At 39.5% G+C, this 24,496-nt stretch overlaps 1 protein-coding gene across 1 annotated transcript in view; it reads right to left on the reverse strand.

Moving 5' to 3' along the window:
- Positions 1–15,643: 15,643 nt before the first annotated feature.
- The window catches only part of EFNB2 (ephrin B2), a 45,707-nt gene continuing 36,854 nt past the window's right edge, over positions 15,644–24,496 (reverse strand). The window contains exons 3-5 of the mRNA XM_005145238.3: positions 21,998–22,090; positions 21,127–21,240; positions 15,644–19,530 (exon numbers count right to left, since the gene is read on the reverse strand). Of these exons, the coding sequence (XP_005145295.1) occupies positions 19,148–19,530; positions 21,127–21,240; positions 21,998–22,090 (590 nt within the window). The 3' untranslated portion in view covers positions 15,644–19,147. The remainder of the gene's footprint in view (positions 19,531–21,126; positions 21,241–21,997; positions 22,091–24,496) is intronic.

Genomic DNA, 24,496 nt, shown 5'->3' on the forward strand with positions numbered 1-24,496 from the left:
TGAATGTTAATGTTAATTTGATTTCACCATATGCCACAGGAATTTATGGGTTTAATTATAACTTTGCATCAGAATAAATAAAGATTTTAAATCTTCCAAGTAAAACTTTCCAGATTTCTCCTAAGGGAATCCCATTATCATTATTGGAGTTTTTTGACAGGCTCAGTGTGTGAAACAGACTTATCATTTCATTACTCCAGGACATTAAATTGTGCAGCAGAGTGAGTGCATTCCCCTCTTGGTGTGTTGAGTCATGCAGCATCTATGCTGGGTTTGCAAAATTCCTTTATCTCTGGTAACCTCTGTGACCCACCCCTGTGACTGACTGGCACCTTCACTGTGTGGGGTTAGGATACCTCCAGGCTTTCACTTTGAGGAGCTTTTGTAAACCATTCTTTTAAAAGCTGAACAAGGACTCCACAATTATGAAGTAATCCAGGAAACTTTTCTGCCTTTCTAAATTCTTGCATAAGAGCCTAGTGTCAATGAACTATGTGCCTAAATAAGCTCCATTACAAAAAGAGATAAACGTTATAATTGTAGTGTTTAAGCTGACCTGTGATTACCTGAATTGAGTCTGACACAGATATGCTTCATGCTGAAAGCCGCAGTGGCCACTGGCAGGTTATTAAACCCTGACAACTCAGCAAACATTTTCATTTTAATTGTATCAAAATGATGAGCCAGTTCAAATTTTCCCATTTTCATTATCTGGGTTGGAAACATCAGCAGATAATGTTGTCTGTAAAATCAGCTGTCCTAGCCACAAAACCGAATACCCCAGGGCAGTGGTGGCTTCTTTCAGTTAGGGCTTTGCTTTGCAAAGTTGGCCCATGCATAAATTGGCATGAACAGTCACTGAGCTAAATCAGATGAGGCTGAACAGCCAAACACCTGAGAAGAGATGGTATTTATCCTGATAAACCTGCAAAAATAAGCTGGGAAAAAAAAAAAAAAAAAAAAAAAAAGCTGCTTTTTCTATTTTTTAGCAGTAATATAATAATCTGCCTAATAATTCTGCCTCAGGGAATGTGTGTATGCACAAAGGTACAGACTTCATCAGTCTGTATTTGCTTTTTTAAGTAAATCTGCAAATACAAACGCAAAGAGTAAAAAATTATACACCATAATTTAATTTTTGGTTGTGCATGAAAGATGCAAGCTTAAAGTATGAGACATACGTGAAGTTACTTATTTTTAAATGTGTTCTTTCATTTCTATCCTTCAGAAATTACATGCTATTTTACAGTCTGAGCACACCTGAAGAATGAACAGACAAGGGGAAGATAGCAGTTCCCTGCCTATCCACAACAGTTGTATATTGCCTTAAGAAAAAGAAAAGATATTGCACAAAACAAATTAACAAAAAACAGCAGTCACAATACTCCTGTAGGAGCAAGGTAATGTAAGCCTACAGCTACAAAGCACTGCAGGGCTTTTGAATCACATGATTAGGTTGTGGTAATGTGCATGTGTTTATTTGAAACAAGGTGGCACTAATATATACTAATGTGGTATTTTTTGGTACCAAAAAAAAGAAAATAATTTTGGAAAATATAATACCAAAAATAAAATAGAATAACAAAAAAAAAAAGTTGATCTGCTTTATATGAGGTGTGTATGCTACTAAAAAAATAGGAAGGAATGAAATACAACCAATAGCATAGGACAACTTTGCACCTTCCTAGTTTCCTACATCCTAGTGGTCAAAAGTTTCAGGATATTTCTGATTAGCTGAGACCATATTTTAGTATCTTCATAATATGCCCTGTGAGGAGCTGACAGTACAGTGAATAAGGAACTTCATTATTTAGCATTTTAAATCACAAAAGTGACTTTGTACAATTAATGCAGAAGAGGTCACTATGTGGATTTCTGCACTGTATTTCTCCCTGCTTACCAGTGTTCCCCTCTGCATTTGTCCTGTTGGATCTGTACAGTGTTGCCCTTACTTACTGAATCTACCCCATCCCGCAACCCAGTCTTCTTGCTCATCCTTCTCTTGGGAATACCCCCTGCCTTTACACTCCCAGCTCTTCAAATTCCTAACCTCCTGATGAAACTGTTCCTTGCTGCAGTATTGCACTATGATAACTGATGATTAAATAGTTGTCAGGTGTGACTGTTTCTCTGGATTCTGTTTCCTTTCCTGAGGCCAGCACTGGTGGAAAAATCAAAGGGATTGTCATGATACTTTTTATTACCTATAAATACAAATTTTCATATCTAAAATTAATCAGAAGTTATATTTTGTGTGCGATTTCATCACAAAAGAGGATTTTTTGGTTTCATGATTTTGTTGTTTTGTTTGTTGTTTTTTTTTTTTTTCAAATGGCCAGCAAAAGGGCACTTAGGACATGGACATCTTCCTTAGCTACTCAATGACATTTTGCATTGGCATTTCCAAGACACATTTACAGTGAAAATGGCAGTATATCTCCATAATTTATCAGTCATTATACTCCTGGCATTCTCCTGATAAACTTTGTTTTCAAGAAGTTTCCTCAAAGGCAGCCAAGTGTGTGAGTTCCCTTTTATTTCTGAATTCCAAAAGGGAATACGGTAAATGCCTGCTCTCCTTTTTATTAATGCATAGTTTACAGTGGAGATAATCCACATGATCCAAGGAAGAAAAACACCCACTTCATGCAGGTGTGTGGGCACGGCTGAGCTTCACTGTGCTGCCAGAAATTTAACACAGGCCTTGAGACTTATACTTACTAGATAAATATGCAATCCTTCAAATGATTTTTCATCCAATATATCACTAATTTATAAAAGTAAGCACATAAACAAAAAAATGGCACCTGCCATGTAATGTAGTCTTCAAAAAGCCTTGGTACAGTAATGATTTATCCTGCTTAACAAGGAGAAAATAATGCTTAGTAAACAGTTGTTAACACTTCTTACAAACCTCCAAAACAATCTTTTTTTGCTCAGTGACAGAAGAATTCTTCACAGGTTTTCTTCACACAAAATCTCTAAGCAGTTATCCAAGATCTGCAGGGTTTTTTTTCCTCCAGCATTCTTCCTCCTTCTGCTTGCTATTCTACTTGGCTCTGCTCTTGAGTGTCAATAAAAGGTGCCATTCTAAACCCAAAAGTTTAATCAAGAGCATATAAATTTGCTGATGTGATGGTATATGAAACACAATGGCTAGTAGAACATGCTTTAAAGAAAACCCACAACATTGTGTAATACCTCAAACATGTACTGCACTAGAGGGTGTGCATGCTAGCATGAGAGAATAAAAATGGGGGGGGGGGGGAACAAATAGAAACAAAATCAAAACCAGCAAATTAAACACATGAGTAATAACTACTTGTTTCCTGATCTGACCTAGTTACTGTTTCTCCATCTAATCCTGGGCACCTGCTGCTCTGGGAGGGGTTATTTGCTCAGGTGCAGTAGTGTGTGAGCACAGGTAGCCAGCTCAGGCCACAGGGTACTGTGGCTTTTTTTTTCACATGAACCTGTGTCCTACCTGGTGGGTCCTCTTACAACTAAAAATATTAGGGTACTAGGATATTAACCATGGGTGAAAGCTGTTCAAGTGTGGCTTTATTGTTTCTGGACAATGATTCCAGGTATTGATGCTGCATAATATCTGGTCTAATAGATATGGCCAGATCTATGTTTCTTCTCTGAAGTCTTTACTATATCTGTCTTTACATCACAGCTTTACTCATGTTTGACTGCACCTACCGAGGTCTCAAACCAAGGATTCCTTTCACCTCAACAGACCTGATGTTGTGCCTGCATGGCACATGGGGAGAAGGAGAGACTGGTGACTGCCAGCAGCCAGTATTGTTAATAGAAACCTTGTAAGCTGATTCACAAAGCAGCATAGTAGTCTTTTGACACTGCTCTCTCTCATCTTCAAATGAAAGAGTGAGAAAGACCACTTCTACCTATTAATTTTAATACATTTTAATCTTGTGCCTTACTTTGTCACGCTTATTTAAACTTACTCCACAAGTCCCCCCATTGATGTTAAAATGTCAGCTTAAAGTGGTCAGGCTACTTTGAAGATTCTTCCTGAAAAAAGAGCAATTTTATCTCTACAAATTTTATCATCTCATACAGATAAAAAGCTTCTTCAAACAAATCCCTAATAGAACAGATATCATAAAAATTATATTACAGATAATATTTTTAATTTATTATTATTATTATTGCCTTTTCATATTCCTAAAGTTGCCTATTAAGACAGACGAATAATTTCCACTGTTAAATAATCTTCATGTTACTAGCTTTCTAAAATAGAGGTTCTCACAATAAAAGAAGCATTGCAAACAATACATGACTCTGTGTTTTGGCTCACGACATGAATGAGTATCTGGTTGTCACAAGGAGTACCTGCAAAACAGCGGGTCTTGGTAGAGTGCAGAGTGATGTGTGGGAGCACACCGGACAACTGGGGAAAGTTTTGTTTTGCATAAGATATGCGTGTATCAGTATATAATAGCATGATTTTTTTTTAGTAACTCTCCTCCTAATAGCAATTTTCTGCTGTTTACAGTTCTCCATTACCGTATCATGTTTCTCATCAGATTGCAATACATCTGAGATAGGATTTGTGTCTAACTGATCCTTCTCTAAGGTATCTAAGATACTACAGGGGTGTCATAAGTACATACTTTTAATCTTTCTTTTCTCTAGTCATATTCTCATTTCTGTTTATGAACTGCCACTCTTTAGAAATTGTGGTCTTGAAGATTTGTCACTTCCCTGCTCCTCTGTGGTGTTACACTCTGCCTCCAATTTAAGCAACTAAATTAAGTCAGTAGCACCCAGCTTCTCTCTCTAGGCTTTCACCTGCTGCTTCATGGCAGAAAAAAAGAGCAGTTCTCCCTAGTCTGCAGCTGTGGGCTAATTATCTCTGGTCTGTCAGCAGAAAATTTAAAGAAATACACACTTTTACTCTTTTTTTTTTTCTTTCCTTTCAAGTAAACCACAGGCTAAGTGTTCTCCATTTAATTTTCAATTTAATCCTACGGACTTCAGAGCCTGTAGATAATAGCTGAATTTAGTTGAGTAGATTATGATTTACCTAGTTCTTCTCTTCAGGCACCAGATGGGGAATTCATGCACCACATTTGGGTCTCTGGATTCCACTACAGAAGTCAGACAACTAAAATTTAGGTTTGAGCCTTGCCATGCCTACAATTCTTTCTGCATCTGGAGCACTGAGTCCTACATCAGCTGTGCCTAAGGCTGCTTTTCTCCCACAACCCTTCAGACTGAGGTTTCCTGCCCCACCTCAGCAAATAAATGGATAAAAGTCATTAAAGACACAGAGTGTCTCCCTCTTTCAGATTATAAACATATACGATGGTGCCTCTGATTTTAGGGGAAAATCAGCCTTATTTCTAGGGATGCAGAGTTTTTCTAAAAGCAGGACTTTGGTAAGAAGTCTAGTAATAGCAGCAAAAAGTTAATTATTCCTCTTCACAGCAGCAGGAAGGAACTAAAACCCCCAATTAATTCAAAAGGTGACAGCTTCCTTTAATGACCCACTTAAGCATGAAACAATAAGGTGATCCAGAGTTTACACCTGTACTATTGCACACCACTAAAAGAAGCATATGGAGCAATGCCGAATTCTCTGTTGGCCTAGCAGTAATTTTATTTGTGTTGCCATGGGGAATAGACTGCTCATTAATTAGCTTACTCATCCTTAATATTTTCTTTTCTGCATTAGCTTGTAAATAGACATTTGTAGGTTAAATCAATTATTTGTCAAGGATCTGATGGTTTGGCCATCATAGAAACGGTTATAGAAAATGTTTAACACCGCATTGAAAATGTAGTGCTGTCATAGAAAATGGTTAACATAAAAATGTTAACCTTGTCATAGAAAATGGTTAACACTGCATTAAGCAGCTAAAAATTGTTATATTTTCTAATGGAAAAGAAATCAGAATCTGTCCAAATCTCATGGAACTAATTCTAAAATAACAAGACAAACCAGGCAGGCTTTCATACACTTCTTTTCCACCTTGTAGTAGAGAAATGAAAGCAGTTGTAGACACCTAAGCAAATGAAAACCATGGAAAAGACATATGGCATAGGATACATCCTGTGATTGCCTGGATGTAAAATACTGAAGACATCTGAAAATGTCATCTGTGAATCTTGACTGTTGGTGGGAACATCTCTCACCCAGAGCTAAGCTTTTTGAAGTGCAAGGCCTCAGCTGTTTCCTTGGCACTTCCTGCTGACATCCTTGTCTTTGATGCCAGAACCAGCTCTGCCTCTTTTAGGATAAAGTGTGTGTCTTTTACATGAGGATAGATTTTATTTATTCGTCCTTAAACAATGTTCTTCTCTTTTTCTGTTTTTTCAACTGTTTATAGTGTCATTAGTTTCAATAAATTCAGGGTTGTGACTGTTATAAAAGAAAGTCCCCCAAATGCTCCAATGGGATGAGATTTTCTTCAGTTATTGTACACTTCACAAAATTGCCCCAGCTGCCTGACCATTAGATTTAAGCCAGCTCACTCTGGCTCTTAGAGACAGAAAATGCACATGTAAATTGAAATCATAAGATATGTTTACAGCAGTCTTCCTTTCTGCTTTTTCTCTTGTTGAGAAAAAGAAGGCTATTGATTTCCTATTCTTTATTTTCTACTGTTCTAATTTTAAGCCTTTTGTGGTTATACGAACCTTAGGGGAACTAAAACCAGAGTGCTGAGAAAGGGTTAAACGGGTTTTTAAGCAAAGGAAATGTGTCCAGACTTGTTGAAGCTTTTAAAATACCATCTGAAAATCAGTATATAGGAGTCAGCACTGGCTCAGCGGCTGAACATAGAAAGCAGTGCTTTTAAAAGAGCACTTTATTGTTGAAGTACTCTGAAAGTGTATTTTAAAACATCTGGAGCTGCAAAAGCTGTACGGCTGAGACCGTTCGTTATGGGAAGAGGCAGGGGATGGCAAGCAGCCATGGGATCAACAACGTAGCACCTGGTTTCTGACCTAAAGTGACTAAGAAACTGAAGATCTCATCATTGGCAGCCACAGCTCCCCGGCAACATGATATATTCTCTGATATATTTGTCTAATGCTCTTTCGAGGCCTCCTGTACGCCCTCTTTCCAGAAAAAAAAGATCCGAGTTCTTTCTTTCCTTGTAGAACCTGGCAGAGAGATGAGAAATAAAGTACAAAAGATAGCAAATAGACCTCAGTGGGGGGAGCCCCTCTCTCCTTATAATGACCAGCCAGCACGCCTATCGCTCCAAAGCAGAAATTCAAGTTTTGCCTTTAAAATCACCAGGCATTTCCTAGACCTCATGGGCTCCCTAATTTTGCTTCCATTTCCACATTATAGCATTCACACTTCCTGCTACAGGGGTCTAACCGCACCAAAAGTTTCTGAGTGTGACAGAAGGATTGCTTAGAGGCACCATGTATTTGTTTCAGTCCTACGCACTTCCGTACATTTCTTGGTGTAGACGTGTACCAAGTCAGTGGGAACTATTCCTGTGTATGCCAAAGCTGAATATGGCCCTAGATTTACTGTGTCATCCAGCATTTGTAACACAATAACATTTGTCAAAGTGCCAGCATGAAGTGCAAGTGGATTTCAAACAGCTGTAGTGCTGCCATATGCTGCCCTTTGGTTAAGCCACGACTTAAAGTTCAGCTTCCCATTTAGAGCAAAAAATGACAGATTCATCTTTTTCAGATTTTCAGAATGAGCCAGGGTTTTTGCTGTGCCTTTCCTCATCCAAATCCTTCAGATGGGCGCTGCTGACACCTCCCCCTGACATCGGACCCAGTGAGTACCTCGATTTCTGGAAAACAAATAAGCAAAACCCACCTCCTGATGGAGTTCACTGTCCACTATTGAGGAAGTGTTTGGGATCTCAGTCCAAGCCAAAGCGCAGAGGAGAATTTAAAAACAGACATATTGCCAGTAAGACCTCATTTCCCACTTAGGACACCAGCCAAATGGGGGACAATGTAAGGGGCAGAACCCTTGGACAAGATTAGGTTGTGTAGGTGGGCTCGCAGTATCTTCTGAACTATGGGCCTTGCCCTCCATATTAAAGGGTAATTCTCTAAATGTCAAGTTTTGCGATACCCTTGGTCTGCCTCTCTTACGGAACAGTGACAGGATAATGCCACTTCATATAACCGGTGAGGCTGGGCAAGAAGTTTTAGAGCCTGACCCTTTAGACTGTTGGTTCATGAATTTTAGTATGTTAGAGGCTCTTCTGAGCAGTAGCGATTCAGCTACCCAAAATGATAAAACTCCAACAGAAAAGAACAACAGACTCAAAATACGTGGCAGGGCACTAACTTGAAATTATATATCTGTATCTCTGTTCAGAGTCATGTTGGATACATATTTAAACTCAGGACTTCTATACCCCTGGTGAATGACCTAAGTTGGAAGGCAAATGCATGTTTCCAGAGGCAGCAGACATGGTGACTGTCTAGCTGCTAGCAGGAACCCTTTGTACCCGGGAAAGGACCCAGCCTTTTCTCCAAGTATGGTCTTGTCTATGAAATATGGATTGAGAAATAAGGCAAATGTTTAGTACAAGGATGACCCACATGGTTTGTGAGAGTGGAAAAAAAAATGTTGAATTAAAAGGCATATTTGAAAAAGGAGTTTTATGCACCAAGTTGGAAGATACAACGGAGTATTCAGAGAAATATTCCCTGTTAATGTATTACAAAGGAGACATTCTGATTTTGCTTTAGAGAAACATAGGTAGAAACCTCTTAAGCTTTGTGACTGCAGCCGAAAATATAATCCTTTCTTTCTCAGTAGGAAGCCTAAGAGGTGCTGAGCAGTTTTAAATCCTGCTACTATTAATGCAAGCTTAAAGTGCTTATCACCATGCAAGATGTTTTACAGGAGCAGTTTCCCACAATGCTGTGGACACAGAAATTGGCCATGATAGCATTCAGACTGTTTCATATGCAGTTCCTCCTCAGCTATTCTAAGATTACACTACAGGAAAAAGTCATGCAATCTATATATATAGCAAACTATATATATCCCTTCTCTCTTTGTTTTTAAAGGGTAAAGTGGAGCTAAGGGAGAGTTCAAAGTACAGAAAAAAATAATTAAAAAATAATTGTTTGGGGCATGGAAAAGTCACCAAATGGAAATAATCTGAGGAGCATAGGTACTATAAGAGTAAGAATGAGATTAATAATTTTTTTTAAGATAGAATATGCTAAGAAGTGATAGAATTTAAGAGTTGATTTCCCTGTCTCAGAAAAAATGAATAGAGTTTCAAAGGTGGGAAGCTAAAAATTGATCAAAGAAAACACTCTTTTATATGATGTGTGACTGAACTATAAAACTCACCTCCACAGAAAGCCACTCAGGCCTAGAATTTAGGGAGCTTAAAAAAAATCAGAATTTGAATATTGATTGAAAGTGCTCGGAGTTCTGATTTTCACTGTTTTTAAAGAAAAAGGACTTGGTACACTCAAAGATTATGTGTATCTTAAAGCAGCTGGCAATGAATAGCATTTTTGCAAGAGCTATTATTTCTAAGAGACTTGAAAATGCTACTAAATGGGTTTTATATTATACAGTGATTTAATTGCCACCTGATTCATGGTTGTCAATTGGTGAATGATCAGAAGCCAAATTCTTCAGGGCACTGAAATCAGTCAACTGCATTAGTGAAAAACACTTCAGGCTTAAGAAATCATGTTTGGGTCAAATGCTGTTCTAGGAGCTGGCAGTAATGCTAAGTGGAGCTGTCAAATAACAAATAGGGAGTGTAAGCCTTCCCAGACCTTCTTCTGCAGTCCAGAAACAGCCTCTCCTGAGAAGCCAGTGCCCACCTCTGGGTCTGCAGAAGATGCTGCTGTGATGGTTGCAGCTATTGCTCACTGCCTCTGTGATTCTCACCACCCATGCAGTTTCCAAAGGTTTAATTAAGCTGGATCTTCCTCATTGTTTCTTGCAAAGCACGGCTGGCGGAACACTCTGCAGTGGTACAGCAGATTAACTAAGGCATGCCAAAAGCCCTAGATCAGCCCCCGTATACCTTCCTTACATGAACAGCCCATTTCCAAGAAATCTTTTGATTCCCAAATGGTTGCTGTCACAGCCATGAGCAGCAAGCTGAATGACTGAACACCACTGCTCAGAGCTTTGGTCCTGCCTTTATCCCATTTGGTGCTGCAGCGAGGGCCATGTGAAACTCCCATTTTGTGTAACACGGAGCAGATTGTCCCTTTGAGAAGGAATGATCAAAGCCCTGGGGATTGCGGTCTCGCCACCTCCTCTCCACCTCCCTGCAAAAGTCTGAACAGCCCAGGGTAATCCCTCACTGCTGGTGACTGAAAGAGAGAAAACAAAATCAGTCCTTATAACTTTTGTGAGCAGGGATGATGCCTTTTTCTGGACCAAGGTGTATTGGTGTTTTGATCTGTCAGCAATGTGACACAATTAAAATGCAGCGGCAAGATATTTCTTAAAAAACTCATGCAAATTTCATCTGGATGTTTGTAGGCACTGGTCTATTAATGGTGCCTTGAGTGAGAGGATGCTGTGGAAATGTTGCAAGCAACCAGCTACACAGGAAAACAAAACTGTTGTATAACTTGATAAATATAGCTCTGATGCTATCTTTGATATATTTACACTGGGTGAAAAATCCAAAGGAAAAAAGTCTGCTGTTTCAAAATGCAGCACTAGAAGGGGGTGGAGGAGAGCTGGCAAAAGGGATTTATGTTTCTCCAGCAGGAACAATGTCTTCAGATAAATCCCTTGTATTGTGTGCAATCACATAGGTTACACCTATTGGTGGCCGAAGCATCCAGACTTTAGTTTTACCACTGCTTGTCATAAGACACCGAAAGGGCAAAGCTACATAAATAAACCCCAAGCTGGCTGCCACCAGGCTGGTGCACCAACAGTAAAACTAACAGCATTTCCTGCTTCACAGTGTTGAGCTGAATTAAGGAAACAAGACAAAACCAAATATTGGGTTTTGTCAAAAGTCATTCTGTCCTTCAAATATGCTCACTTAATTTTGGGCTGCACACCAATCACTGTTTCTTAATAGTGCTTGCATGGTGCTTTCCAAAGTGAAGTGCTTACAATTTTCTGACAGATATTTTAATAGATTTTTTTTAAAAAAAACTTATAGGAAACAAGGCAAAATATTCTGAGGTATTTTTAGCTTAATGCATTGATGACTGGAGATGTAAAACCAAACAGACTGAAATGAGCGATATTTAAATTGTATTTAGGAATCTTACTGCATGCTATTTTCCTTCAGATGCAATTGAATAAATACAAGATGAAGAGATAAAGCCACATAAAAATTCAAACTAAAGCTGATTGGAAAATAAGGGGCTTAGAAGAAAACGCACTCTTGGTATACAGAACGTTCCTGTGTTTCATCAGAATTTATTCATTTTTTCTTTCATAAAAAAGTTATCACAAGCTAAAATCCAGAGCCAGTCATATAAAAGGAGGAAAGCCTAGGGCAACATTTGAAAAGAAACTTTCACGGAGAGCAGCTTAAGCTTTGTCTAAAAGCGAAACCCTATCTGGGAAGATATGAAGCCCCAGAAAGGGCGTTGGGACAGACAGGGCTGGTGCACTGAGCAGGTGATCAGGGCATGGCATCAGGGTATGTGATAAACAGGCTGAACGAAAGCAGTCACTATTTTATCAATAGTGGAAATTTGAGAGAACTCCAGGCCCAGCAGTATGCATATGGAATAGAACTGAAAGCAGAAGCAGGAGCAGGAAGGAATGAGTTTAAATATTAGAAAAGAGGACAAAAGACACATTAAAATGTGATCAATCTTTATTAGACATCTGCTAGTAATCCAACCCATTTTTAATGAACAGATACAGCAAACTGCTGACAATGCTCCATAAAATACAAATAAGAATTCTTATGGCATTTAATAGTAGTCTCTTATAAAAGCAGTCATTGTTGGTATGTTTTGAGTCCGGTCTTCATAATATTCAGGACAACACTGTTATAAAGCAATTTCTCACAACCAAAAGGTATAATAAAATCTGTATGAGTATTGCTTGAGTATGTGCAACTCTGAACTGTGATAAGCAGGACCAGATATCAAAGTGAACTATGCTAATTTACATCCACTGAAGGTCTGATGTAGAAGCAAACATTCCCCCACCCTCAATGGATTCCCCATATTCGTAAATTAATTGCACTTTTTTAGCAGCCTAAGCACATGAGGCTCAGTCAATACACTTACGAAAACACGTCCTACTCCAGAGGTTACGACAGCTACGCCCAAGGTTCTCTGCTGCTTAGACTATTAACAGTCATACAGTTATTCAGTTCTTGCAGATCCTTGATCTCTTTTTTCACAGGATCCCAGCTTGCAGAAAACACTAAGTTCTCAGCTCTCCATCCCATGCAGGCTCTTTCTCCTCTCAGGGTCTAGTAGAATAACCTTGCCCCCTCACCTGCTCAAAACAAAGCCAACACTTACCAAATGCTATGTTTGCTTGCCTTTCATCTGTCAACGTTTTTCTTCTGCTTGCCGCTGTTTTCCACTGAAGCCTTCACAAGAGTTGTAAACACTGTCTCTCTAACTATCTCCACAGCTGTGTCTGTCATCTTGGTCTGATTTCTCCCCAGGATTTTGTCATTACAGATGTCTCGGAGTTTCCTCCTCAGGAAGTCACTGCCTTCTTGTACATTTTCCCTCTCACCTTCTCCCTCTGCTCCACAGGTTTTCCTCAGGGAACAGCCTCCTGCAGCATCGCTTCCTCATCCTCACCACGTGTGGACAGACTCTTGGCCCTGTTTTGCAAGAGACACCAGCCCCCATTTGCCAGCACCTCACTCATCATCAGGAGATCCAAGCATGGGCAAGGATATCGTCTACATACTTTTTCCAACAGGAACTCTAGTTCCACCATCAGCCCCATGATTTTATCTGTAGGGTGACTCCTATGGGTTGCATTATGTCTTAATTAAGCATCAAAGTATTTCCATGAGTCATATGAAAGATATTCTTTTACTTCATAGATGATAGCTCAGCCAGCTGAATCCAGCACCATTCAGATTATGAATGGCACAATCATGAATACACTGTGGTATATCCTTCAACACCCACCTTTTTCCAAAACAAATAATACCAGATTTCTGATCTGATGTTTCATGTAATGACATGTGAACTGTTGAATGAGTGTGTTAGGTGCTTTTAAACCCTGGGATTTTTCTCCACCAAAATGTCTATTGTGGCTATGAAGATGGAGAGTGTCTCTTAGAAAGACAGGGTTTTCATTTTCCTTTGATAACCACTACACAATTTTAAGCTTTTCTGCAAAAAGAAAATTTACGGTGCCCATAGAGTCAAAATGAGCATGCTGCTGACTGAGTGAGCATTTGATCAATGCATCACAGCAAAGCTATAGAGAAAGGATAAAGAAAGAGGTATAACGTTTTAAATCTAGACAGCAACATTGCTAGGCTTACATTGTGAGGCACTATTTCGTGTAAGAAATACTTATTCTGTTCTAGATTGATAACAACTGTAAATTATAATTTTATTTTCCACTTAGCAGAGCCTATTGACTTGAGCTGGTTCTTGTCAGGAACCAGTTTCATAACAAAGGCAGTAAATTCTGATTTTGTGCTTATTTGATAATTAATAGTGCAGCATCAGCAGCAGTGCAAAATGCAAGTATTTTTTTTTCCTCTACAAGTTACAGAAGATTGGTTATAAGTCAGTGACTTTATGCTGAGTGTCTAAGGCACATATCGTTTTCTACAATGAGTGTAGCAGACCCAGTGGAGGTTCTGTTATTTTTGCTGAGATATGTATGCAAGGACCTCCCATCAACCCAGCATCCTTTTCCCAAAGTATAATTATACAGATACAGATACACCAGCAACTATTTTTTACCCCCCCCCCCCCAACTGAGACACTGTTTATAGCAAGTGTTTCCCTTATTGCTATAACAGTGACAAAAATAGGGGGGTGTGGGTATCAGTATACAAGCTAGTTATAAATATAATATATAATTATATGTTTATCATAGATGGAAAAAAGGGACACTAATTAAAATACCATGTAAACTTGACACTATTGAATTATTTTTCTTATCACCACCTTCCAGTATTTACCAAGGCCTAAAATAAAAACAATAGCCTTAGCCTTTACTAAGCTAGTCACAGCTCTAACAGATGGCTGTATCAGACAAGCTTTTAACATAGACCAGACCTGAACACCACACAACTATTAACAATGTGGTGACCCTCACAACAACCCACTGAGATGAGCAAGTGAAATCACCCATGCACAAGCACAAAGCAGGGAGTGAAGTCTCAATACAGCCAAGTATGTGTTTGCCTCCAAGTATGCAACACTGCTTCCTCTGAAGTGATTTACAGTGATTTACATGCAGGATTAGGCCCAGGTGATTTACTGAGAAGTCAGAGGATGCTCACATGTTCTACCACAGGTACTTAATGCCTTTTTCTGGGCCACATAACTCTCCCAAGGATATCTGTAAGTCCGGAGGTGAACCTGACTTTACCCCTAAAGTCAACTTCTACCACAGACTCTGTAAACTGGACCTGTAAAATGAGCTCTGTCAGCAAGAAGCCATGGTAGCTCAACCATTCCAGCCTTTAGGGCTTTTTGTAGGCCCCATTTCAGAACATTTGTGCCACAAGTGAAGTGGCAAGTGCCACTTGCAACACATACAGTGCCTCTGTCATACAGTCATTTTTTGATAATTCAGAAAAGAAAAAAATAATTTGACAAATGGGAATTGTGTGACCATTGTATGACCATATCTAGCTGCCCCTTCTTCAATGAAAATTTTATGGCAAATTGGCATCTATTGTTAAAGCCACAAATGCATCTTTGTCCTCTGTAGAGGACAAAGTTACTCCATGGATGCTCACACCGTTTAAGCACTGCTAACAACTGAAAGATGCTTTACTTTCAGTAAGGAAAAGGGCTGGGCTTTGTAAAAGAATGAAGGTATTATTGAGAGAACTGGTTGTCCTAGTGAAAATCACAGCAACGCAACCACAGAGTTTGTATTAAAGCTTTTGTCACCTGCACATGTTGCTCCCCATCTCCCTTAAGGTGCAGTAAAGCATGGAGAGGATGATGCATGGCCCTATTGGAGGAACCATGCAGAGATGTTTTGACTTTGGAGCATTTCCAGTCCTTAGCCATTCTGCAAACATCTTCTATCTCCTGTCCCTTCTCACTCAGCCCCACCATCCCCAAACTTGTTGTTCCCCCTCCTCAGGAGCAGCAGTGACAGCAAGAGACCCAGAATTTTTATTGTATTTTTATCTCTGACTCTACCCACAGTATAAACCCACTCCATGATGTCTGGCAATTACTTGCGCGCTAAAGCTCGCTGACTTCCAAGAGCATAAGATCCATGTGTTTTATAAAATCTGCTGATATATGTAAGAGAAAGTCCATGAAAGAAGCAGATTAAGAGAAGCCAGTATATTATAAGATTTCTTTCCTATAAACCATTAGTAATCAGGGTGGAGAGCTGGGAGAGAAGGGGGGAGGAAGAAAGGGAGGGAGGAAAGGACATGCAAAGGGAGGCAGGCATGGTGGCTTTCTAATTTTCATCTTTTAAAGAAGAAAAAAAATCACAAAACAGAGAAGAAAATACTTAAAAGCAAGGTTTCCATAGGAAAAAAATATTTTATTTTTTTAAGAACAAATTCAGTTTGAAACAGACGTGGAATGTGATTTTCATAATTTTCATTTTCTGGGAACTAATTGCAATGTGGAACTAAAGCAGATTTCAAACTTATGACCGGCTAGTCTTAAAACAGAATGAAACAAACAAACAAAAAACAAACAAACAAAACAAAAAATATTTATAACTCAAGCATAATACTGTGTTACTTACAAACTGGACAAAGAAATTCTTAAATAAATATACCTGGTACACAATTTCAGCACAAATATGCGGCAATTTGGCAACCTTTTATACCATTTTTTCCTCAATACAGTGCAAAGGGGAATGACACTGCCTTTAAACAAGCTGTAGCTAAATACATTGCAAAATTCAAATTTTATACAAAACATCTTGCTCAGACTTTATAAAAAACCAACATTGCTCTATATACACAATCTGGTTAAGAAAAGCCATTTTTGTCTTGTTTTCATGTGGGATTTTTTTTTTAATTATTATTTAAAAAGGTGAATAAGGCTACTGTAACACCCCAAATCCATATACAGTAAATCTGAACCTATTTACAGCATCTTCACTTAGACATGATGGTGCAAATTTCCAAGTCGGTTGATTAGGGATGATCATACAAGCAAGGCATTTACAGTAACTTTTCAAAGCTGGACCAACGTCAAAGAAAGGAACAGTTGGTAGATTGTCATAATTCTGCACCAGACACAAAACAGACGCACAGTACATTTTTTTTTTCTTTTCAATTGGTTGCAGGTTGCTCTTGAGCAATTCATCTGATTTCTTTTTTCACAGTTTAGTACATAACTAGAATGTAGCCAACTGATGAAGCATAGATTTAATAAAAATCAGTATCAGTAAACCCATCTTTTCCCTTCCCCCCGTCCACCCCCTCCCCAAAATAAAATCTTAATGACTTACAAGAGAACCTTGTATGGATGGATTCACAGAAAGGAAGGGTTGTTGAAAAGAATTACATATGTACTGTAGTTAGTCACCATGGTAACCTTCCACAGAACCATGGGTTGGGATTTTTTTTTTGTTTTGTTTCTCTCTTTTGGACCAACATCCCAACATAATTTTCAGGTTCAGGAAACAAAGAGAGTGATCATTTTTATGACAGATATTTTTTCTTTTTTTCTTTTTCTTTTTTCCTTGCAGGTGCTCACTGGAGGTCTGAGATCCCCAAATGCTGTTGCTACATTTTCTTTCCAAGTCAGAAAGCAAAGTGTTACCATAGTAACATGACTATGTTAGAAATGTCTATTTGCATAGCACATATAAAAGTAAGAGTTTTTTTATTTCCTCCCTAGGGTGGGAGCTGTAGGGAACAGCCATGCTAAAGAGAAAACTTTAACCTGAAACCCCCATCTACGAACCTCAACGAAATCTACAGAACACATCAGCCTGTAAGGCAAGGGAAAACACAACACACAAAATAAATGCCGGCACGCCTTGTTACTGTTAAATATGTGATGCAGTAACACTGACTTCCTGATATTTCGAGCCTTATATTCTGTAGTTTTCTTCTATGAGATGCTTTGGATTATATATCTTTTTTTTTCTTTTTTTTTTTTTAATATGCTCCCATTGTTATTTTTGGATAGCTGATGTTTTTCCCAGAAGCAGTTTCTTTTTAGAGAAAAAATGTGTGTATATGTATATATGCATATATATGCATATAAAGACATACATACATGTGTGTATTTATGTATACACACACACACACACATATATATGCAAAAGGATGACAAGTTAAGACTATTCAATTGCCGCAAAGGAATTTCACATCTTCTGGTGTAGATTCTGTGCAATCTCAAAATATATATTAGTAAAAAAAGCAAACCAAAACAAAAAAGTAAGAAAGTACAAATGAAAGAAAAATTCTTACTTTATATCCCTTGTGTTCTATACACCTATTATAAATAAAGACCTATCTTCCTTCTCCATCTCAGTGTCATAATTTATTTTATTCTTACGGACTGCAAGAGGTTTGCCATATGTGCTTTAACTTTGCAACAGAGCACCAATGAACGGCTGTGTCAGTCACAGTACCTAAACTCACTGTGCAGGGACAGCACTATAGTAAACCAAAGTGTCAAAAGGCTCAGTCAGAAAGAAATTCTCTCTTACTTTAGAGATGAGAAAGTGTTGGGTTTTTAGTTTGGGTTTGGTTTTTGGTTGGTTTGGGTTTTTTTCTTTCCACATCTTTACCAGTGATAGAATTACAGCTCATTTGACCTGTTGGCTTACAACCATCTTGCTCAGATTTTGCTCTCTGCTATTTTCTTAAACGCCTTCCCTGTGTTTAACAGAATGTGATAGTATAGCAGCTGAGTCTGCTTAAAAGTCATCCAAAGCAGACTACGTTTTTGCTACAGCTTCAAAGCTGTATACTTTATTGCCAGTACCACAACAGCCCTGCCCTAATCTATCCTCAGCGACCTGCTATTGTCTTGTCCTCTCCAAGCTTCTTCACTTACTAACAATACCCCTTTGTTCTACTGTATTGAAGGTACTATTTTTTTTCTGCACACTGGTATTTGATAACCATAAATTCCTTCAAATGCAGCCCTAATCCACTGCGTGTGTTACTGTGTCTCCTGCTTGCCTCTTAAAACTTAGCATACCAAAGTGCTGTGCTACCTAAATGTGTTTTTGTTTTGTTTTCTTTTTTTCTTCCCAGCTTCTATTTCTGAGGCAGCAGTATTCAACTGCAACTGCAGTCAGCCCTTCCCTCCATCACCGAGTCCTGCTCTTGACTTTGTTGACAGCCTAACTTTTTGGCTGGAAGGCTCCTTACTATCAAACACGATTTCTATAAATGCATTACCCATTCGAGTGAGGCTGCTGTAGCAGATGGATGGAGCATGGATCTCCAAACATTAATGTTCCATTAGTGATTCAGGAGGTGGAGTGAAAGGAAATCTCATGTGAAGGATGGCAGAGCCCTGGATAACAGAAACAAATGGAAGAGTGACAGACTAAAAGCAAGAGAACTTTAACAAGTCTTACTTAGACACCAAGGTCTGTGTGACAAATCCAGTACGCGCTGAGAGACACACAAAAGTCAGAAGATTGCATTTCAAGCTTGATATATCCTAGAGCACCTTCCCAGGATGCCTAGAGCTATTAACATCCACAGATCACTCCATCTTCCCCTGGCTTTTGTACATGCCTGAATGCCTGCAGCACATGGCTTTGAGGATGATGAATGTAAAAACAGTACAGCAATCAGAATGGGCATCTTCTACATAAAAGTCTTCCAGCTTTTAGTGAATACTTTTTCACTGATAGGAATTCTACAGACTAGGTAAGCTGTCCAGCTCATGTCGGCTCCTGGAGAAAGAGCTGTTGCCTTCTCCACCCTGTGCTTGAGTCAATGCTAGTGCACAAGGCATCATCACAAACTCCAACAGAAAGCATTTGACCAGCGAGTTTCCTCTACGATTCAACTGTACCACAGAGTTGGTTGTGTGTTTCTCAGACCTTGTAATAAATGTTTGCTGGACTCTGAGGAGGCATCTCTTGAACTATGTACACCGGATGTCCATAGTCGCCACTGACCTTTTCATAGTGGGGGCAAAAGACACTGTCTGCAGTCCTTAAAGGAATGATAATGTCACTGGGCTCAGAACCATTGTTGTTGCCACTGCGTTTTGGGGTGGCTAATGTACTAAGTGAGAGAGTTGTTGTGTGTTGCGGGGAATGCTTCCTGTGTCTTCTCCGGTACTTCAACAAAAGAACCACCAAAGTGATGATGATGACGATGAAAATGATGCACCCTGATGCAATCCCTGCAAATAAGGCCACCTCTGAACCCAGTATACTGGAGTGCCCAGCCTTACTGCCATCTGTGCTAGACCCTGGAAAGAACAGAAATACAAGAAACAAAAGTTATTGCCATGCCGCGACACACTTATGCTGCTTAAAATGTGTAGAGTAAGAAACACTGGGAAGAATTAACTGACAGCTAAACTTTGACAAACCAATTACCCTGTTAGATAGCTAAATGCAAACAGCCGAAGTCAGCAATCAATATTAAACAAGACTTTGTGTCTGTTCGTCTCACTTTTGTGCTGCTCCCAAACCACCCTGTTTCATACATCATCATCCATCAGCAGTGAGGACTGGCACTGACAAGGCAGCCTTTGATGCACACTGCATCTTTTAACAGAAGCCGGCCAGCCCCAGGCAGCAGAGAGGGGTGGGAGAGGACTGCAGGGGAAAATAACACAGAAATTGCAATTCTCAGGACAACTGGTTCTGTTCAGTGTCACACTGTTCTTTCGCTATTTTTTCCTTCAAGTATCGATTTAAGCTAGACCGTTCTTAGTGCCTCTTTACACTGACTCCTCTTGCTTGCACACAAAACAAAGGAGCTTGAGGCAGTGTGGGAGACAGGCAAAATGGCTATGGCATGTATCTGCTTGTATTAACTTACATTTTACTTTCAAGAAAACACCACCACACATTTGGTAGTTAGGAAAAACTCATGTGCTGAAATACTGTTTCTGTTGAGTACTTGGTGCTGTCATCCCCTCATAGTATTTGCCACAAAAATGAAATTAAAGATTACTTGACCCTTTCTTACTTGAAAAGTTGGACTTCCCTCCCTTGATCCTAACTCACAGGTGGAAGAGTGCTGCAGCTACTATGCCCACATAACTGTGAACTTTTCCTGGAACCTCAGTAGGAATTAGCTGAACCCTGGCCAGTGACCACTGTATCAAAGATTCATTAGGCCAGTAACTAATGACAGAATTGGCAAGGAGAACTTGCAGCCATGGGGGGAAACCCCAGAATCAACTGCCAGAAAGTTTTGCTTTCTAGCATTTCCAATTCACCAAACTTTCTTCCAGAGACCACGGGTCTTAAGAGTTGGTTTTTTTCTTGTCATCTAATGTTGTCAATGCATCCTGAAGATATTTGTTTGGAGCCATCTGTTTATCTTGCTTAGATAATTATTTTAAAAAAGCAGATCTTTAAATTTAGTGAAAGTCCAGCCATTCAAGTGTAGACTTTATATGGTCAATTAAAAGATCAGGACATTAATTATAGATGCCTTGAAATAAACTTTATAAATGGCTGTCAAGAACCACTTGGAAATGCATTATATGGGAAGAGAAAGACAGACTCGTTCTTCTGCCAGAATACAAAATGTAAGGCAGCATTCACCACTGTAAAGCTGCTCAGTGAATGTCCTGTCCAAAAACTTTCCTGTAAATGAGTGATACTCTCACAAGATGTAATTAACTTCTACTGCAGAGTAGAAAAGAGGAGAGAGCAGCTGCTGCCAGAACTTGCAGCTCCCAGACATTATCCACCAGAGCATTAGAACTGGCTTTTGCTTCATTTCAGTACTAAAAAAATTGTATTTTTGGCACTCTAATGGTAAAATAAAACACATTTGGGGACAAAGGCTGGAGCCTCATCCCAGCTGCAATTGCCACCATACCCACCTGAGTGATCCTTCACAAAAGGGCTGGTGGTGGAACTCTTCCCATTGGTGCCAGCTTCCTGCTCAGGCCGCTTGGTAGGGTCCGTGTGCCGGGGCAGCCCTGCCGTGTTGGGATCTGGGGGAGAGAAAGATGGCTCATGCAGCTTCAGTGCTTGATGGTACGGAGCCTTGAAAGCTGGCTCTCAGTACCTTGTGAGACACAAATGGTTTTAAACAGAAGAATCTTTATGCAGAGGACTGGGAGATACAAGAACGTAATTTTCCTTTTAAAGCAAAATGGTCAGATTAGTTATTTCAGAGGTTTAAATTGTGAGGCCATCTACAGAAACTATAGGGACTCCTGTAATTGGCAAGAAAAGCTTTGCAGATGACATTTCACTTTAACTAAGGAAGCTGACTGACTACTAAACCAACCTCTACTTAGAAGAATAATTCTTTCTTCCAGCACAATAGGTTATCTATATGTGGAAAGAGAGAATGAACAAAACCCTCTCTGTAATCAGAATTCATAACAAGCAAACTATAGAAATATTAGCTTCCCTCCTTTCATGTATTTTAAATAATTTTGAGCATTAGAGTTGTGGCTTTTGTTTTTAAAATAAAAATAAAAAATACTGAAACACACTATTCCCAGGTGACCTTTCCTTCCAGGGATCTCTCCAATGAAGAGATCTTATTACGCTAACCCTCCTTCTGTAGAAATCTGTCAGTAGCCTAGGAAGAGAAAATAAGCTTTGCTTTCAGACTAAAGGGAGAAATGACTGCACTAGACTCGGCTGGCTCCCTGTTCTACACCGCTAAAAGAAGCCTGAAAACTAAAAGGACACCGAGATTGATCAAAGTGATTTCATGAAACAGCAGATGGTCTTTACCTTGTCCAACTTTCATGAGGATCTTCATGGTTTTTGTCTGGCACACCCCTCCCTCCTGGTTATCCAGGCCCTCCAAAGACCCATTTGATGTTGCTGATCAAAAATAAAAGAAAAATTAAAAAAAAAAAATAAAAATCAGGAAATCAACAGGCAAAGTGATGTGAACATGAATGTCTGAAAGCAGAAATCTTTCAATCTACCAGGACCTGTTCTTGTTGCTCAGGCTGACCTATGGTAACTTGTGAAATGTTGGAAGCCAAAGGAATGAATACACTGGTAAGCCATACAATATATACAAATGGAGGAATGTCTTATCAAGGTTTCAGATTTACCCAGGAACCTTTTTTTTCTATGCACAATTGACTGACTGGCTTGGCCAAAAACACAGCACCTTGCTATAAAGGTGATGGGAGTCAGCTGAAAAGGAAACCCTGGCAGGCTCAGAGGAGCAAAGCACTGAAAACTCACCTCTTTTTTTTTTTCCCCCTTCAACAATATCTTTATAATCACCACATTACACCTGCTTCCTCTATTACAAATCTCCTGCTGGAAGAAGTGAACGCATACAAAAGACCCAGGTGAAAGCTGAGATTCTGCACTGACTGGAAAACCATTTAATATTTTAAAGTACAATCTCAATTTTCTCAGCATTGGAGAGCCTCCGTGGGGGCGGGTGGCAGGGGGGAACACACTATTCTCACAAAAACCTTTGAGCTCATACAAACAGATGGGTGCTTTCCCCTCTGTTTATATTGTTCACTCTTATCTAGGTGCTGGCTGGAAACACACAACCCTGCCACAAGCTGACACTGCAATGCAATTGCAGCACCAAGCACAACTCCCTCAGAGAATCCAAAATGTTGAGTCACAGTGTAGGGGTGCGTCGCTGCTGCTGCCCGAGCCAACTCTTGGTTGCAAAATCCCAACAGCTGCTGGGAAACTATTTGGCAGCTCCTTGGGTGTAGACACTGTGGCCACCCTGCACCATGCCAGGCATCAGCCACTGCTGGTATGTGTGCTGGTGCCCCAGTCATGGTGGTAATACAGACACATCCACCAGCGGTGGACTCTGGCTTCTCTAGTTAAGCCATGAAACAGGGATTTTCCCACCCTGGCTGCCCTGGAGGTGGGAATTTCACCATTGTTTCTTGGAGCTGTTTATTCAAGGCCCAAACCACATACAAACAGGTACAATATGCACACGCACCATTACTGGACCACCAACTGGAGAAAGCAAATTGAAAATGGGATATAGCAGAGCTCGCTACTTGTTGTGGCTGTGGCAAAGTGTTTAAGCATCACTTTCTTGCCTTCGCCCTTCTCCTTTCAGCTCGGGATCTAATTCAGCCAGGGCTTCACACTGTTCGTACCTTTGTTTTTAACTCTCCTTCTTTTTCTGCCTTCCTTGGGGATTTTCTTTCAAATGCAACCTATGTATATTTCCTTTTTCTTTCACAATGTCTTCCTAGCCCCATGGCAGTATTTTTCTTGCTCTAATCTTCTCTCTAGCTATAAAGATATAAACCCCATACCGCTGAACCCTGCTTCCTAGCCTTTGATGTACTTCTTGTTTTTGTTCCACTTTTGCCTCCTTTGTGACAAACTCGAATTACAGCCACCATACAAACTTCCCAAATTGTGCTTTCTTTTCCTAAAATTCCCTTCTCCTCATACGTGGTCCCTCCCGGTTTCTCCCCTTGTTCCCTCCCCCCTGTAAAAACATGACAATGGCCACATATGCAATTACGTCTTTTTTTTTTTTTTTGTAACTTGCAAAAATGCTTTTTAAAACACAGAAGAATGCATTGAGTTATTTAAGATAAAAGGTCATCTGAAATGTGCCACTGCATTGCCATGCTCAGAAAATAATGGAGACGTATAGTTTTGTTTTCTTTTGATTTTTTCCAGAGGGGGAAAAAATCAATACTAAGAACCTGTTCTGGACATAAATCAAATGTGTCTTTGCTGAAAGTGTTTTTTATGACCTATTTGCCAATGTACTAGCACAAGGACACGGGAAAAAAGGCAGTAAATAGAAATACCAAAGCTGAGCATCAACTGAAAGTACAACTAATAAACACTGACTTTGCCTTACGTTTTCTGCTACCCTTCATTTGTTTTTTAATCGAGGTGCTGGGGGCTCACATCTCCTTAAACACTTCTACTTGATTTTAATTGAATAGAGTACTGCTTCTTCTGAACGTCAATGCCTTTTTATTCTTTAAAGGCCTATCCATTTAACCCACAGAGCAAGAGACCTCAATAACATGCAGAGGATGCAGTCTGACCTCAGTACAGAATAAGAAAGTAAGATGTCAAAAAGAATGCAAAATTACTTCAAATACAGTCTCCAAATGGAAAGGCCCAGATGTACAATGAGTCTGGTTGTGTGCCTACGCGAGCTCAATCTGCCTCCCTTGCTTGCTAAAAGAATGCTTTAGCTTTGATGTCAGATGAATGAATTTGCAGAAGTATTCACTTTTTCCACTGTTCTTCAAG

The sequence above is a fragment of the Melopsittacus undulatus genome, chromosome 2 (assembly GCF_012275295.1).
Source record: "Melopsittacus undulatus isolate bMelUnd1 chromosome 2, bMelUnd1.mat.Z, whole genome shotgun sequence".
In the NCBI taxonomy this organism is placed as follows: Eukaryota; Metazoa; Chordata; class Aves; order Psittaciformes; family Psittaculidae; genus Melopsittacus; species Melopsittacus undulatus.